Below are 15,843 nucleotides of genomic sequence, written 5' to 3'. Positions count from 1 at the left end.
CTATTTCATTGACCTATATCCCTGTGCTAGCACCATACAGTGAGTCTTCCAACTTGGTCCTTCTTTTCCTGATTCTTTGGCTATTCTGGGTTTCTTTTATTTCCACGTGAACTTTAGGATCAGCATTTTAATTTCTGCAAAAATAGCAGCTGGCATTTGATAGGGATTGCATTGAATTGTCCAACCTCTGAACATAATTTCTTTCCATTTAGTTAGGTTTTCTGTAATTTCTTTAAAACTTTTGTTTTTGTAAGGTCATCAGTAATGTCCCCTCTTTTATTACTGATTTTTGAGTCTCCTCTTTTTCTTGGTCAATCTAGCTAAAGATTTCTCAAGTTTGTTGATCTTTTCAAAGACCCCATTTTTGGTTTTGTTGATTTTTCTCTCTTGTTTTTCTATACTCTATTTCATGATCTCTGCTCTAATCTTGGTTATTTCCTTTTTCTGCCCTTTGTTGGGTATAGTTTGTCCTTCATCTGGTTTCTTAAGGTGGAAGTTTAGGTTGTCAATTTGAGATCTTTCTCTTTTAATGTGGGTGTTTTTAACTACAAAATTTCTCAGTAACACCACTGTAGTTTTTATATTTTGTAATTTTCTTTCTTAGGGTTTTCTAAGTCTGTTCTATATGCCTGAGATTCTCCACAAACAGCTTTGAATCAGGACGGAACAGGAAGCAATGGGCACGCACCTGTAGTCAGGTACAAAAGGCTTTGGACTCAAAATCCTAGTGTCCCAGGTTAGCAGAATCTTCCCTAACTGTGTAACACTGGACACACTGCCTACACTCTGCACGTCATCCTCCTTGTGTAGAATGAGAGTGAAAGCATCTACGCTGGCATTTCTTCAGGATGTGGGTTCCGCCCCTCCCCGTGGTGTGGGGTCTCAAGGTTAGCAGGGGCTCGGGCCAATCTGTGGCGTGCTATGGGCTCAGGAAAAATTAAGAGCTGGGATGATGAACCACTAAAGAGAAACCAACTGGGAAAAGGCAGGTTCATTCCAATAAATAGTCTTCTCTCCTTGTCTGAGGATCCCCTCACCCCCTCTCCGTCCCAGCAGCCCTGTGACTTAGTCCCACGTTACTCACTGGGAAGTGACGGAGATGTGGCAGGGCAGTGTTCTTTGCCTCCCTGATGCGTCATTCCCTATCACAGGTGTGTTCGTTTCCTGAGGCTGCCTTAGCAACGTACCACAATCCTGGTTGCTTAAAACAACAGAAATTTATTCCCTCATAGATATGGAGGCCAGAAGTCTAAAATCCGGCTGGGCCGAGGTCCCTCCGCGGGCTCTAGGGGAGCGTCCCTTCCTTCCTCTCCCAGCTTCTGGGGCTGAGCACGTTCCCGGGCTCCAATCTCTGCCACTGTCTTCACACGGCTCTGTGTCTGTGAATCTCCCTCATGTTAGGGCACTCAGTCTTGGGTTTGGGACCCACCCTAAACCCCAGATCATCTCCTCATGTCAAGATCCTTCACTTGAACGTCTACAAAGATGCTTTTCCAAATGAGGTTCCGTTATCCTGTTCCAGAACTAAGACGTGGTGACCACCACCCAGCAGGTGATTCCTGCTGAGGCAGACAGCCCTCCCTGGACTGCCCTCACCTCTCACCTAGCCCACACAGTCTCTCGTGGGGTCCCTTGGGGTGTTCGGGCTGGGCTGAGTTCTCTTTCCAGGCCTTCCCTATCCCCATGGTCAGCTCACCCCTCTCTGCTGCCAGGCCCACTCTTCCCCACTGGCCTGAAGAGCAAACTGCGGGTTGCCCTGTGAGTGCTTGAAGTTTCTTCTCTGAGGTTACCTGTTTCCTGCAAAAGCCCCCAGTCCAGGAGGCTGGAGGCTTGTGCCCTCACTCCTTCTTCCTGTCCCTGATAAGGGACATATCCTGAGGGCCTTCCCAGCTGCACCACAGGAAGCACATCACCAGTTCCTCCCCTCCCTGGAAAGCCTTAAGAAACGGGAAATGTTTACAAAATAAGTAGTGACAGAGGCTTTCTGCCTGGGCTGGGCCGCCAGTGCCAAGCCTTGTGCTGCGGAGGGAGAACCCTCTGATGTGCCCGTAGAAATCTCACCCTCCTGCCACACTGCAGCCTTTCCTGGTCATAACTCATCCTTCCGTCTCGTTTTACTCTCTGACGTCCGGTCTGCTGGCCTGGATGCCCGACGGAGGCCCAGGCAGTTTGGTGCCCCGCCGTCCTGAATATCCCTAGTGTCTGTACAAGGACTGGCACTTAGCAATCCTGGGACAGGTACTTGGTCCTGTGTGAGTGGCTTGTCTTTCCAACTGGATTTCAAACTGGGACTCAGGGATCCTATCTCCTAATTCTTTTGTTATTTCCAACAAAGATAAACACAGCATCTTTTAATCATTCATTCTAAACTATTCAGTGAGCCCCTACTAAGTGCCAGCCACTATGCTCAGCCTTCTAGAGCATATGTTCTAGAGCAGGGGTCCTCAAACTACGGCCCGAGGGCCACATGCGCCCGCTGAAAACATTTATCCGGCCCGCCGGGTGTTTTTGCCGCCGCTGCCTGTCCTGCTTAGCAGCCGACTCGTCCCGGGTCCGCAGTGCGCATGTGTGGAATGTCTGAGAGACAGTGAACTGGCCCCCTGTTTTAAAAGTTTGAGGACCTCTGTTTTAGAGGGAGAGGCACGCTAATGCATTACATTAATCACACGTAACATTTCATCTCACTGAGAAAAGCCCGAAGGATGCGAGCTTGTCGACCGGCGGCTGCGCACAGCGTGGAGGTTCTATGGCCACTTGTGGAGTGAGTTAAGTTTGACCTGTGTGACCTGGAGGTGTGCTGGGGCCATGGCGGTCTCCACAGTCAAGCTGTGGACTGAAGATGAACTGATTATTTGTGGATGTATTTTTGGGCCCCAAGTCTCTTCCTTTAGAACAGAGGTGCGTACGGGAGAAACGCAGCGATCGCAGTCCTTCCTTTCTTGTCCCTGTAGATCAGCCGTGGGCAAACTACGGCCCGCGGGCCGGATCCGGCCTGTTTGAAATGAATAAAACTAAAAAAAAAAGACCGTACCCTTTTATGTAATGATGTTTACTTTGAATTTATATTAGTTCACACAAACACTCCATCCATGCTTTTGTTCCGGCCCTCCGGTCCAGTTTAAGAACCCATTGTGGCCCTCGAGTCAAAAAGTTTGCCCACCCCTGCTGTAGATGGTCTTTCCTTGGGTATCCTGTGCCTGCCACTTTGTCCGAGAGTGAGGTTTCTTGTGTTTTCCCACTTGCAAGCTCTGTCACTTTGCAGACAAAGGTTCTATTGACAACCGGGCAAATGCTGGCTGGCTGAGCCGCCCCTCCTGACTGGCCCATGGGCCCTGCTCGGTGGCCAGACTCGGAGACTCTGATAGTCAGAGAAGGCGGCTCCACCTCCAGGAGGCACCCAACCGAGAAATTACCTACTTTCAGGCTTCCAAAATGTCAACTCCAATAAAGATCTCATTTTCTATTATTAAGGAATTACAGAAAGCAAGAACAGCTGACAGGCTCTTGATTTGTGGCTCCTTCTAGGGACAGGAAACCTTCCAAAGCCACGGGTAGGAGTGGAGGCTGGCCAGGCAGCAGGGGCCCTCTGCTGGTGACCATGGATGGCACTGGTCACCCACAACTGGGGCGTCTGCAGCCCTCATGCTGCACCCAGGCCCGGTCAACATGCAGATTGTCCGGGGGGGGGGGGGGGGCAGAAGTCGGGCGCCAGGACGTGCCCACATCGAGGGAAGGAAGAAGATGGAAACGAGTTCACAGCTGCAGGCTCTTCCCTCAGCTGTGAGGCATCACTATTTTAAGGGTCAGGTTGACAATAGAAACCTCTAAATGTTAAAATAGACATAAAATATTGTACTCTGGTACTTGAGATTCCAGATTAGCTGACTGTTTTCGTCACTTGGCATGTTTCAAGTGCCCTTTCTAGGATGGAATAATGCCCAGTGCCGTAAATACTGTATCTTCTCCCTTTACTTACCTGCAGCATGCCTAAGCATTTGTGAGGTTTGTTTTGTGTAGAAACGGCCTGGACAGGCGCACCTTGTGTGTGTATATGTCTTTTCAAGTGAAGTCAGCTTTGGCTTCATGTGCTCCAAGCCGCTCAGGAGAGCACCACACCCCCAGCCCAGGATCGTGCAGCTGAGCCACAATCCAGCTAAAGCTGTTAGGGCGCTAACGAAGTGACGCCGTGGAGGAGGGTGTGATGGAGGCTAACACCCTCTCTATTCCAGTTGGTGCATGCTGCGGGCCAGATGGTCGGGTATTGACTTTCCTGTTTCTCGGAGATGTCTTGGGGTAACTGCAATCAGGAGCCAGGCTTTGTTCTGAGACAGAGAACAGAGCAGCTCGCAAATTGGTCTTTAAAAGAAGGCGTGGAAGTGCCATCTATGCAGAGGCTGACTGTGCCCCAGGTGGCTGCTGCCTGCACCTGCAGCGCTTCTCTAAGACATAAGGGTGAAGAGTCAGTCCTGTTAGATCAGTGGTTCTCAACCTTCTGGCCCTTTAAATACAGTTCCTCATGTTGTGACCCCCAACCATAAAATTATTTTCGTTGCTACTTCATAACTGTAATGTTGCTACTGTTATGAATCCTAATGTAAATATCTGATATGCAGGATGGTCTTAGGCGACCCCTGTGAAAGGGTCGTTTGACCGCCACAGGGCTCTCGACCCACAGGTTGAGAACTGCTGTGTTAGATGCTCTGTTGGCTGTGAAAAGCTTTTGTCTCTGAGGATCCCGAATGGGGGTGGTCGGGAACTTCTTGATCAACAACTGAATGTAATAAAAATGCATCCAGGCTCAGTGGGTACCATATCCACAGGGAGGGAGCGGGCCTCCCCTCACACCCCTGGAACAAGCTGTCATCCTACCTCTGCTTCCTCTCTCAGAGCTGCTGCCCTTTGGGGGCCCCTGTCTCCCCCAGCCTAGGATGGGTGAGTCCTGGCCCTTAAGACCTCAGCCTGAGGCCCCCAGGCACCTGAGGGGTCGACCACCACCCTGCATTTTGCCCTCTTGTAGGTAGTTTATTTCCTCCCCATGTCACACATGGTAACTACATGTGCGCTCCACACACGAGCTTCCGTCCTCTCACGGCTCCACTCTCAGTCCTGGAAACGTGCCCGAAATGTGAGAGCTCAACAAATATGTGTGTAATGGCAAGTTAATGGATGAATAAAGCCTAGTTTAGGGATGAATGAAGGGATGAGTGGATTTTTTATAATGATGAGTTAATGAAGGGAGAAAGATAACCAACGACCAAGTCAGTAATCTGGGAGAGAAATGCAGACGTATCCCAGAAAGTAGAGTGAAAAGAGAAAGATTTTAAAAATATTAGATAAAGCTCATTGAAGTCATGGGCCGAGCCATGAGGCCCCACCTTCCCTAACAGGAGTTCCAGAAGAAAAGTGGTGCAGAAATGAAGAAATATACAGAAAACTCCATGGCCAGGACAGGGTGGCACTAATTCTGAGGACCGCAATGCCATGGAGTGGAGGAGCAAACCCCTCTCCCAGAAAGGAGTGTTCTGGTAGATGGAGAACCTGAAGCCTCCCCAGGAGGGACAGCAGCTCAGTGCCGCTGACGTGGGAAGGAATGAGGAGAAGGGCACTCAGATGGCTGAGAGGAACTGATCATGCGTCTGTATGTAGCCAACCTGACATACAGACGGAGGATTAGGACTTTGGCTTCCGGCCACACTGGAATAGTGGGAACCGAGTCCTCTCTCCCACCACAAACATCTGAAGAGCTGAGTGCCTTAGGAGTGGACCAGCTCAGGACTCGGGCAACTGACAGCTTAGCTGTGACTCCCTAATAAGGGAAGCAGACGAGATGAGCCATGGCACCCAGCTTTTGTCCTGGAGGTGTGCTGTGACATGGGGGGAAGGTGTCCCAGGCAGAGCTCGGAGGTGGGCGAGGCCACTGTGGGCGTGTTTGGGAGAGGGAGGACTTCCCGGTGCTCCACCAGCCAGTGTGATCAAAGGTGAAGAGCCAGGGTTGGGCAGAGCAAGGGGGCTGTGGGCTGAGGGCTCCCTTTGTGGGGCTGAGACTTATTTGAGTCCCCAGCCCAGTGGAGAGCCATCGGGACACCCCGCACGGGCCCCAGGAGGCCATACCTGTGAAGTGGGGCCAAACCAACAGCAGTTGCAGGCCCCTCCGGACAAAGCTTCAACCAAACATTGCCACGATCGGCCCGAAGCAAGAGACTCTTAACCACCGATCAGCACGAGGCCCAGCGGCTGTGTCCTTTACAGACGACAGCAGAATCAGGGCAGCAGCAGCACCCACGTCCACTCAACACTGGCCTGCCACTTGGGGAGGAGCAGCCCACAGAACAGGCTGGGGCATGAAGATGAGATGGGATTAGTGACAGGACGCTCAGGGAGCGAGTCTGACTCACTCCCTGACATGAGCCAGGACAGCTGGCCCCGGGCCTGCAGGCGTGAGTGTAGCTTGAGACTGGGGCATCCTCCACTGTCATGAGGCGCGTGTGGCATGGAGGTTAGGCACAGGCGGTAGCTGTAAGCCCGCGCCTCAACTCCCCCACTTCTAACATGGACTTCACAACAGTCGGCTCCGTAAGGTTATGGAGAGGCCAGTGCATGCGTCGTGGACAGCTCTGGAATAGCACCGGCTCCTAGGAGAGTAGGCAGTGACGTGCTCATGAAAATTCACTGGAAACGCTCTCTCCGTGCAGAGGCTCCTCTACCCTGAAAGCAGCGCACACTCTCTCCCACCCCAGATGTTTTCTGGTTGCTAATCAGTGGATGGAAGCTTCCAGCTGTGGACAGCCACTCCCACACCATGGCTCAGGGCCCTTGGCCTTGAGCTGTGAGACAGCTGCTCTTGGACCCAGGGAGGCCGTGAGCTGCAGCCTGCGGGCCTTTCATCTCCCGCTCCTGACCACCCCTCCCGCTTCTCTCCACAGCATCCTCGAGTGCCAAGGCCTCCCCATCGTGAATGGGCAGTGCGACCCTTACGCCACTGTGACACTTGCAGGACCATACAGGCAAGTAGCTGCCACCCGCACCTGCCCGGCCCCTGGGCCTGCAGGGTGGGGCACAGGCACCTGAAGGATGGGGAGCATTCCTCAGTCAGAGGAAGGGAGGATGCGCTGCAGGTAGAATGTGTAATCTTGACTTCCTTTTGTTTCCTTTATTGGCCTCACATGGTTTTGTGAAAAAAAGGAAGACTTGATGTTTTTCATGCTGAGTATTTTTGGCTCAGTAAAGGTCCCTGATTTGCATACCATCTGGGGTTGGAGACAAACAGAAATATTTATAAGATAAATAGAGGCAGCAAATTACTTGTGCATTTGGTAGCTCAGTCTCAAGGCTGAGAGATTTGGCATCGCAAGTGTTATTTCTGATCCTGATCCTTCCTCCCTTGATTACAGATCAGAAGCCAAGAAGACGAAAGTGAAAAAGAAGACCAACAACCCTCAGTTTGACGAGGTGTTTTACTTTGAGGTCGGTGTCTCAGTGATTTCAATGTTGAGTTGAAACCTTGCCCCCGAGATCCTTTGGCAAAAAGTCTCGATCTGAAGGCTCTCAGCCAGTTGCTTCCTTTGAAAGTTCTCTGGGTGACGTCCCCCTACCAGAGATTCCCCCACTCTGCAGCCCCTGCTCCCTAGAAAGAAAGGCCACCCCTGCTTCCAGAATGACTCAGCTTCGAGTTGCGTTCTTACCAATTCATTCTTTCCAAATTATCAGGACTTTGGGTTTTCTTAATTGTTTTGTTTTTGTGGGTGTTTTTTTTTTGGCGGGGTTTTTTTTTGTTGTTGGTGGTGGTTTTTTTTTTTTTTTTTGGCCTTTTCCACCCAATCTTTCCTGAGCAGTGAAGGGAGGCTTGTTTCACCAGAAATAGTGAGGGTTTTGAAGCAAAGAGGAAGTGTTTTTGGACACAGAGATCCCCCAGCTGCCTCTCCGAATGTGAACCACCAAGATTAGTAAGCTGCAGGGTGTGAGGGCTGAAGACCGGACCGGAACCACAGTGCACACGGCTGGTGTAGTGATAAGACGGCCCATACGGAATGTACTGAGGTGGGCGTTCTTTCCGTCCTCAAAGGTTTCTTGATGCTTACTCTCCACCAGGTCATGGTAGGTGAGAATGACTGAGGCCCTCGCTCCCGTCCTCCTCACGATCCTGCAGCCCAGCAGGAGGGATCATCCCACCTGCTGCAGTGACGGTTCAGTTAGTGGCTCCGGGAGACAGAAAGCAGTTGCAGCCAGCAGTGCTGCCGGGGGCGTGGGGCGAGGCTCCCAGAGTGGGGACAGTCTGGGAGGGGGCATGCACAGGTGTGGAGGTCAGGAGGGTGCAGGAAACTGTACCTGGAATGCAGAGTGAGGTCGGGTGAAAAACGAGGAATTTTGGAAAATGAAGTTGGAGAGATGAGTTAGAACCAAGCACTCATGGGCAGAGGACCTGGGCCTTCTCCGCTGGCCTCTGGAAGCTCACACGTTTCCTCCATGGAAGTCAGTGGCCGGCCTTGGGGTAGCCCTGGGGAGGGCGATGGAGCCGGGAACCTGAGGGCGTAGTGAAGGGCCCCTCTCTGTCCAAGATGGACATTCTGGCTTTATAGTTGGGTGAGGAAATGGTTCTTAACAGACTGAAGATAAGCCAGGAAGCCCATGCGGCCACCCTCACCTCCAGGGACTCATGCTGTGTCTCCAAAGGCAGGGATGACACCTGGAACAGAAGCTGCAGAAAAGTCTTTAACATGAATGTGCATTAAAGGTGGCAGCACCTTCCATGTCTGGAGGCTCAGACAGGCGCTTTCCCAGCTTTTGATTTTACCACAACACGCAGTAAGGCACAGACTTCACACCGTGACGCACTTCCCGCCAACAGCTGCATCCACTCCTGTGTGGTTCCCACTCACATGAGGAGCGCTGCGTACTTGCTATGGTGGATTCGGCGAAAATTGTGGGTCTCAACCCACTAGATGAGTTTAACGGCCCCAGATGATTGAATGTAGCAGTAGGGCCGAAGCCTCAGGCTCCCAGAGAAGCCTAGACCCGGGCTCTCGGTGCTGCTGGTTAGGGCCTCGCTCGTGGCCTCCGCCCGGAGGACCTTTGGAAGATGCTTGTGTGTGGAGTTGATGTCCTTTGACTCAGAGGCTCAGCCCTGCTTAGCCGCATGCTCCCTCTTATCAGGTTCTCCTCACCTCCTTTCAGCCTCGGCTGGCAAGCAGCCCGAGGCCCAGCCCTGCCAGGGGTCCCTGCATCGGGCGGGAGCGAGGGGCTGGCAGGCAGCCTCCTGCAGGAGTTTCAACAGGAGGTAGTCTCCAGCCCAGCTTATTCCAGGATAAAAGCCAGACTTACCTAAAAACCCTTAAATATCTAAGTGAAATGATTTAAAATTCTGTAAGAGTCACCTTCATTCACTCGATAGATATGTTAGGTGACAGGCAGGAGTAAGGCAGGGAGGAAGCAGGCCAGCCTCTGCGCCATCTCACTGGAAGCCAGACACCTCATCATAGTATTGGGGTCATGCCAGGCAGGGGGCGCAGGGGGCTTCCTGGAGGAGGTGGCACTTCAGAGACAACTGCCGCTTCCCAGTGTGGAGCAGAGTGAGGAATGGCCTCAGGAGTGAGCTGGGCAGGGGGCACAGGTTGTAGAAAGATCCCCTGTACTGGGTGAGGAAGACAAGTGGGGACCCTGGGGGCCTTCAGAAGTTTTAGCCAAAGGAGATTAGGTCAGGGCCAGCTGGGCTGTGCCTGGTGGGAGCTGGGCTTGGGCAGTACAAGGACAGGCTGCCAACAAGGTGGAGGCAGCAGGTGGGAAAGCTGAGGAGGAGCAGATTGGAGGCATGAGGGAGTGGATGTCAGGAAGGGGAGGTGGTCAGCAGGAGGAGTGGATGTCAGGAGCGGGAGGTGGTCAGCAGGAGGAGTGGATGTCAGGAGGGGGAGGGGGTCAGCAGGAGGAGTGGATGTCAGGAGGGGGAGGTGGTCAGCAGGAGGAGTGGATGTCTGGAGGAGGGAGGGAACTGGCAGGATGCTCCTGGGTGCTGGGAGGGTACATGGAAGTTAGTGTGACGTGCCCTGTGTAGCCCCACACCCTCACTCGCAGGAATTGGGCCCCAGTCCAGCCTCTGCTCATTCACGGTGAGTGGGGCGCACAGCCTCCACCCCTGAGCTGGTTGGTCCAGGGCAGGCGCTCCGTCTAACTCGCTCTCCCTCCCTCTGCACCACCAGGTGACCAGACCCTGCAGCTACAGCCGAAAGTCCCACTTCGACTTTGAGGAGGAGGATGTGGACAAACTTGAAATCCGGTGAGCAAGAATCAGGGTTTCGAGATTCCTGGTTGGAGGCTGTAGTCTGAACTCACCTCTTCTGTCCGCTTTTGTTTTGTTTCGCTTTGTTTTTTGGTTAATCCTCACCTGAGGACATTTTTTCCATTGCTTTTTCAGAGAGAGTGGAAAGGAGGGAGGGGGAGAGAGACAGAGGAGAGAGAGAGAAAAATATCGATGTGAGAGAGACATATCGATTGGTTGCCTCCTGCACACACCCTGATCGGGGCTGGGGGCTGGAGATGGAACCTGCAGCCCAGGTATGTGCCCTTGACTGGGAATCAAACCTGAGACTCTTCAGTGTGCAGGCCAATGCTCTAACCACTGAGCAAAAACATAGGGGAATGGATAGGGGGGTTTTAACGTTCTTGGTGATTTCAACACGAGGATGTTGGAAATTGGAATCAGTCATAATCACCCAGGTGTTCGGGTGGCTGTGGCTGAAAGGACACTTACTTTCCCAAGGGGCAAACTTGGCTTTACAGTCCGGCTGCTTTGGGACTCTCCTGACACAGCCTTGGGTGTGCAGAGTCTGTACTTGTCACCCTGGAACAGGGGTGGGGAAGGCCCTGCCCGCGGGCGGTGTAAGGCCTGAGAACTCATTTGATCTGCATTAGGGATGAGTTAATTAAATGTTTGGCCACATACAGCAGGCTAAGTTGTTGTTTTTTTTAAATATATTTTATTGATTTTTTACAGAGAGGAAGGGAGAGAGATAGAGAGTTAGAAACATCGATGAGAGAGAAACATCGATCAGCTGCCTCCTGCACATCTCCCACTGGGAATGTGCCCGCAACCAAGATACATGCCCTTGACCGGAATCGAACCTGGGACCTTTCAGTCCGCAGGCCGACGCTCTATCCACTGAGCCAAACCGGTTTTGGCAGCAGGCTAATTTTTAAGTTGATAATTTTGTATGGCCTGTGAATGATGTTATAAATATCCAAGGGGCCCTTGGCAGAAAAAAGGTTCCCCACCCCTGCCCTGGAAGATCCCAGCATGAATTCATTGGCATCAGTTTTAGGATCCCCTCAGGGGCCTACTTCGCCTGCTCTGCCTGTAGGAAGCCCCGTCCACCTGCAGCGCCTGCCCCAGGGGTAAGGTGCCTGGGAAAGAGCATCCTAAGCCAGCTGTGCGTTCTGTCGTCCTGGGCCCAGGTGCCCACCCCTGGGTCTGAGTAGCCGGTTCAGGAGAAGTGTAGGAATGCCCTGATTTGACACGATTTAAAATCTCCTTTCCTTTAGGCCAGGGTTTTCCGAGGCGTTCATATGTGGGGTACTCTGGTATCCCTCCCTCGAACCTGCAGCGGCTGTCTGGGCCTCTGAGCAATAACCAAGCTGTGGGGGGCTCCAGGCCTGGTAGGGGCTGACCTTTGGGGTACAGGGTACAGGCCAGGGCTCTTCTCTCCCAAGTGCGGGGGACCCTGGTGCTTTGCTCGGCCCTCTCCTGGGCTCAAGTCCTGAGGGGTTGTGGCTTCCACACACAGATCTTGGTTTGAGCCCAGCTTTAAGTGTTTCCAGGCAGTTTAAATCTTCCATTTCAAAATACTGAAGCTGAAGTGAAGTGACCCCAAGTCGAGAAGGTCCCCACTGGAGGTCCGCAGGCCTTATTTGAGGTTTGACTACACACTGCCTGCCTTCAGACCGACGGCCCCGCTTCCTTGTTCAGAGAAAGAAGTGTTTATGAAAGACTCGGCTTTGAATTCAAGCGTGAAGTCCTAGTTCTTTTTCTAAGCATACAAACCAAAGATGCTTTTAAATGCTTCTCTTATTAAAAAGAAAAGGCTGCCCGGCGACCTGTTCGTATTTTGCTGAAGTGTTGCTCTGCAGGTTGAAGAGTCTTTTGCTTGTAATTCTAAGTGTCTGCACGGGTCAGTGTTCATGTCTGTGTCCCGACATGCGTGTTCCTGCGGGACATCCTTCGCCTGCTGTGATGTCCACGGCCCCTGCTCGGACTTGCAGGGGCAACAGAAGGGCTGCTATAGTCTTCTAGAATTTTCCCCGGTCTTAAATTGTAGCTCATGGATATCCTCTGATTAAGCTGTTTGCTGTGGGGGTATGTTATGCTCACTAGTTAGCACTGGGGAGCGTCGTCCACCTCCCCAAATCGGAGGGAACAGAATTCTCTCTGGAGGAAAAGGCTCACGGGTGACAGACTCTTTAGCAGGGGGGTGTGGACGTTTCTCAGAGATGGCACATTGTGCTGAGCTTGCAGCCGGCAGTGATGGGCCCTCGGTGTGGACGTTTCTCAGAGATGGCACATTGTGCTGAGCTTGCAGCTGGCGGTGACAGGCCCTCGGGCATGAGTCACACCGGTAGGTCGGAGGGATCTTGGGTGCGGGGCTCTGAGTGCAGGTAGGGAAGGAGGAGTCAGACACGGTTTTTCTTCCAGGTGTACTTTCACGTGCTGGAAGGTAGGGGGCATCCTGGCTGTTAGGTTGGGCAGCCTGGCCAGTCCCCCGTGGGTACCATTCTCTGCATTAGCCTGAGCAGAGCTAGATTTCATTTATTCCCTCCACTGTGCTGAGCCCGAAGACTGAGGCCACCTGCTGGTTGCTCCTGCCGTGTCTGAGACACAGCCCAGCCCTGAGGGCAGGTCCTGCCACACTGGGACCTCTCCCAGGTAAAGGCAGGGGACGCTCCTGGCTGCAGGGCACAGCACTTCCCTCCTGTTACAAAGACAGGGGGCAGCTCACCGACCTGCCTGAGGCTTGGCCTCTACCTCCTCTGGGTCCTGGCAGCCCGGGAAATGCACATCTCCACGCCAAAGCCTGGTCCTGTCTGACCTCACGTCTTAAATGCCCTCAGTCGGTGTAGATCTCCACAGAGGCTGACTTGGTGGAACCGAAGTCTCCGCCGTGCTCAACCCTCCTGCGGGGAGAAAGGACGCAGGCGACAGCCTCTGCCTCCCCCGGCCATTCTCCGGAGCATCCACATGCCCACCATTGTTTTTCAGGGTTGACCTCTGGAACGCCAGTAACTTGAAATTTGGGGACGAGTTTCTGGGAGAACTAAGGATTCCGCTGAAAGTGCTGCGGCAGTCCAGCTCCTACGAAGCGTGGTAAGGTGGCGCGTGCCTGCCTGTCCCGGGCTGCGTCCCGAGCTGCGGGCGGAGGGACAGAGTTAACAAGTCAGAGGGGCACAAAGCTGCGTCTTTACACTTACAGCCCAAACGAAATGCACACGTCAGCTTCCTCTCTGGCCACCTGCTCTCATTCTGCCAAGTCCTAACTAGCCTAGCGCTGCGCAGGTTCAGGTGGGACACTGCAGGTGATCACGCTGACACAAGTGGTGGCTGAGAGCCTAACACGGGGTGGGGCGTGAAAGCCTTACGGCCGTGAGAATAGCCTTTTGGGCCTGCTCACTGCGGGCAGGCGCCTGGCACGCTGGGAGCGCCATCGGCGAGGCTCTGCCCTGTGGCAGCAGTCACAGCCTCTGCCTGTTGTCAGAAGGATCACAGGGCGAGGAAGGTGTGCGAGGTGCTGCGGGTTCAGGTGACTCTCCATTGCAGTCTGCGCATCTAAAGTGAGGGTCCCAGCTCGGCCTCAGACCTCACTCGCGTCACCTAGAAGACTGAGGTTTCACTTCCCGTCTCTTTAGTTCTCCTTTCTCTAGGCTACTTTGTATTTTGGCATAAGGAGCGTGCCTTTGTTTCATTCCATGATTGGTTCATAAATCACATCCTATCACAGTGCACATCATCACGGTGAAGCCGCAGACACGGTGGCTCCGTTTCACACATCTCCTTGAACAGACACACAAGGTGGGGAGGAGGTGCGGGCCACACAGCACACGTCACGTCATATGCCACACATCTCACACCACTAGCCACACGTCACACGACATGCCGCACACTGCACCATCGCCCTGCACGTCTAGACTCACCACGTGGGTGGATTTTTGTGTTGTGCCCAGTGGCAGTTTCTTATCATCAGGAGACTGTGGAGTTCCCCAACTGCCTGCCCCTGCCAGCCATCTTGTGGTGGCCATCTTGTGATGACATGAGGGTGGCCATCTTGTGGTGACATCGCGTGAGGGCATTGCTCCACCTAGGCTTTTGTTATATACTAGTGACCCGTCGTGCGAAATCATGTGAGACCCAGGACTTCTCCTCCCCACCCCCGCGCCATGGGACCGCCGCGAGTCCTGGAGTCCTACCCCGCGTGGCCAGTGCATTGCAGGTTGGCCCCAAGTCCTGGAGTGCCGCCCCGATGCCCTGCCTCCAGGCTGTGTGTAGCAGCTGCTGGGCCCGGACCCTGCCCCCGCTGCCCGTAGGCAGGGCCACAGAAACCGCGGCAGAAGCTGTGCTAAGTGGCTGCCAGTACCCCTGCACCCTCACAGGGCCACAGGAACCCCGCCAGCTCCGCCCCTGCTGCCCTGCGCCCCCCCGTGTGTGCCGCCATCTTGTGATAGCATTACAGCGTGAGGGTCAATTTGCATAGTACCTCTTTATTATATAGGATATTTATTGATTTCAGAGAAGGGAGAGGGAGAGATAGAAACATCAGTGATGAGAATCATTGATCGGCTGCCTCCTGCATGGCCCCTACTGGGGATCGAGCCTGCAACCCGAGCATGTGCCTGACTGGGAATCAAACCATGACCTCCTGGTTCATAGGTCGGTGCTCAACCACTGAGCCACACTGGCTAGGAGTTCCTGTCTTTAGTTCCATGAGGACAGCACCAGCACAGCCCCAGCTGGGCTCTGGTTCCTGCCAGGAGGCAATGCTCAGCTGAGCATCCCCAGCCTTGTAACCAAGGATGTGGCACTCGCCTGGCGCCCAGCGGGAGCTCTACCCACATCACATCTCTCACTGCCGGGCCAGGAAACTCAGAGCAGGCAGGGTTCCCGCAGCTCCGCACTGGGTGGGACCCAGGAGAGGCAGAGCCTGTGGGAAGCACCGCTGAAGCAGTGGTGTGCGCAGTGGTCTGCCCCGCCCGCCAGCACGAGCTCCCCACTCCCACCCCCCTCATGTTGGAAGCTCTGCCACACGCTTCTTAGAATCCTTTCAGTTTTGCTCTGCTTGTTGCTAGCCACTGTCATGTTCATCTTCACAGATAATTATTTTACTGCAGAATTTCCCTTAACCACTACACTCCCTCCCCCTCCTCATCCTCTCCTTTCTTCCCACCCTTCCCCCTTTCCCATCGTGATCTCTGTCCGTGGCTCTGTGTCATCAGCCCTGATAGGAAACATCCCTAGGGGGATGCCCCGGGTGCAGGGACCCTGCAGGGGGTGTCCTACAGAATCCCCCTGAGCCCCTCCTGCCTCAGACCCTGACACAGAGCCCGCCCTTGACGGGGGACAGCCCTGGGAGGTGCTGCGGCCTCACGCCACCTGTCCTGTGTCCTGCGCCCAGGTACTTCCTGCAGCCCCGAGACAATGGCAGTAAGAGCCTGAAGCCTGGGGACCTGGGGTCCCTGCGGTTGAACGTGGTTTACACAGAAGACCACGTCTTCTCCTCCGACTACTACAGCCCACTGCGGGACCTGCTGCTGAAGTCTGCGGACGTGGAGGTACTCCTGTGCTGGTGCACCTGTAACCTCAGCCCCCCCCTT

The 15,843-nt window shown here is 53.7% G+C and overlaps 1 protein-coding gene across 1 annotated transcript in view; it reads left to right on the top strand.

Annotated features, from left to right (window-relative positions):
- The window catches only part of RASA3 (RAS p21 protein activator 3), a gene marked incomplete at its 5' end in the record, with an annotated part of 194,043 nt that overhangs the window by 159,370 nt on the left and 18,830 nt on the right, over nucleotides 1-15,843 (top strand). The window contains 5 exon segments of the mRNA XM_005877689.2: nucleotides 6,924-7,004; nucleotides 7,392-7,464; nucleotides 10,191-10,267; nucleotides 13,241-13,345; nucleotides 15,645-15,801. Coding sequence (XP_005877751.2) covers nucleotides 6,924-7,004; nucleotides 7,392-7,464; nucleotides 10,191-10,267; nucleotides 13,241-13,345; nucleotides 15,645-15,801 — 493 coding nt within the window.

The sequence above is a fragment of the Myotis brandtii genome, unplaced genomic scaffold (genome assembly GCF_000412655.1).
Source record: "Myotis brandtii unplaced genomic scaffold, ASM41265v1 scaffold528, whole genome shotgun sequence".
Lineage (NCBI taxonomy): Eukaryota > Metazoa > Chordata > Mammalia > Chiroptera > Vespertilionidae > Myotis > Myotis brandtii.
The sequence above is the reverse complement of the archived record's forward strand: the minus strand, read 5'-3'. Positions and strand labels throughout refer to the sequence as shown.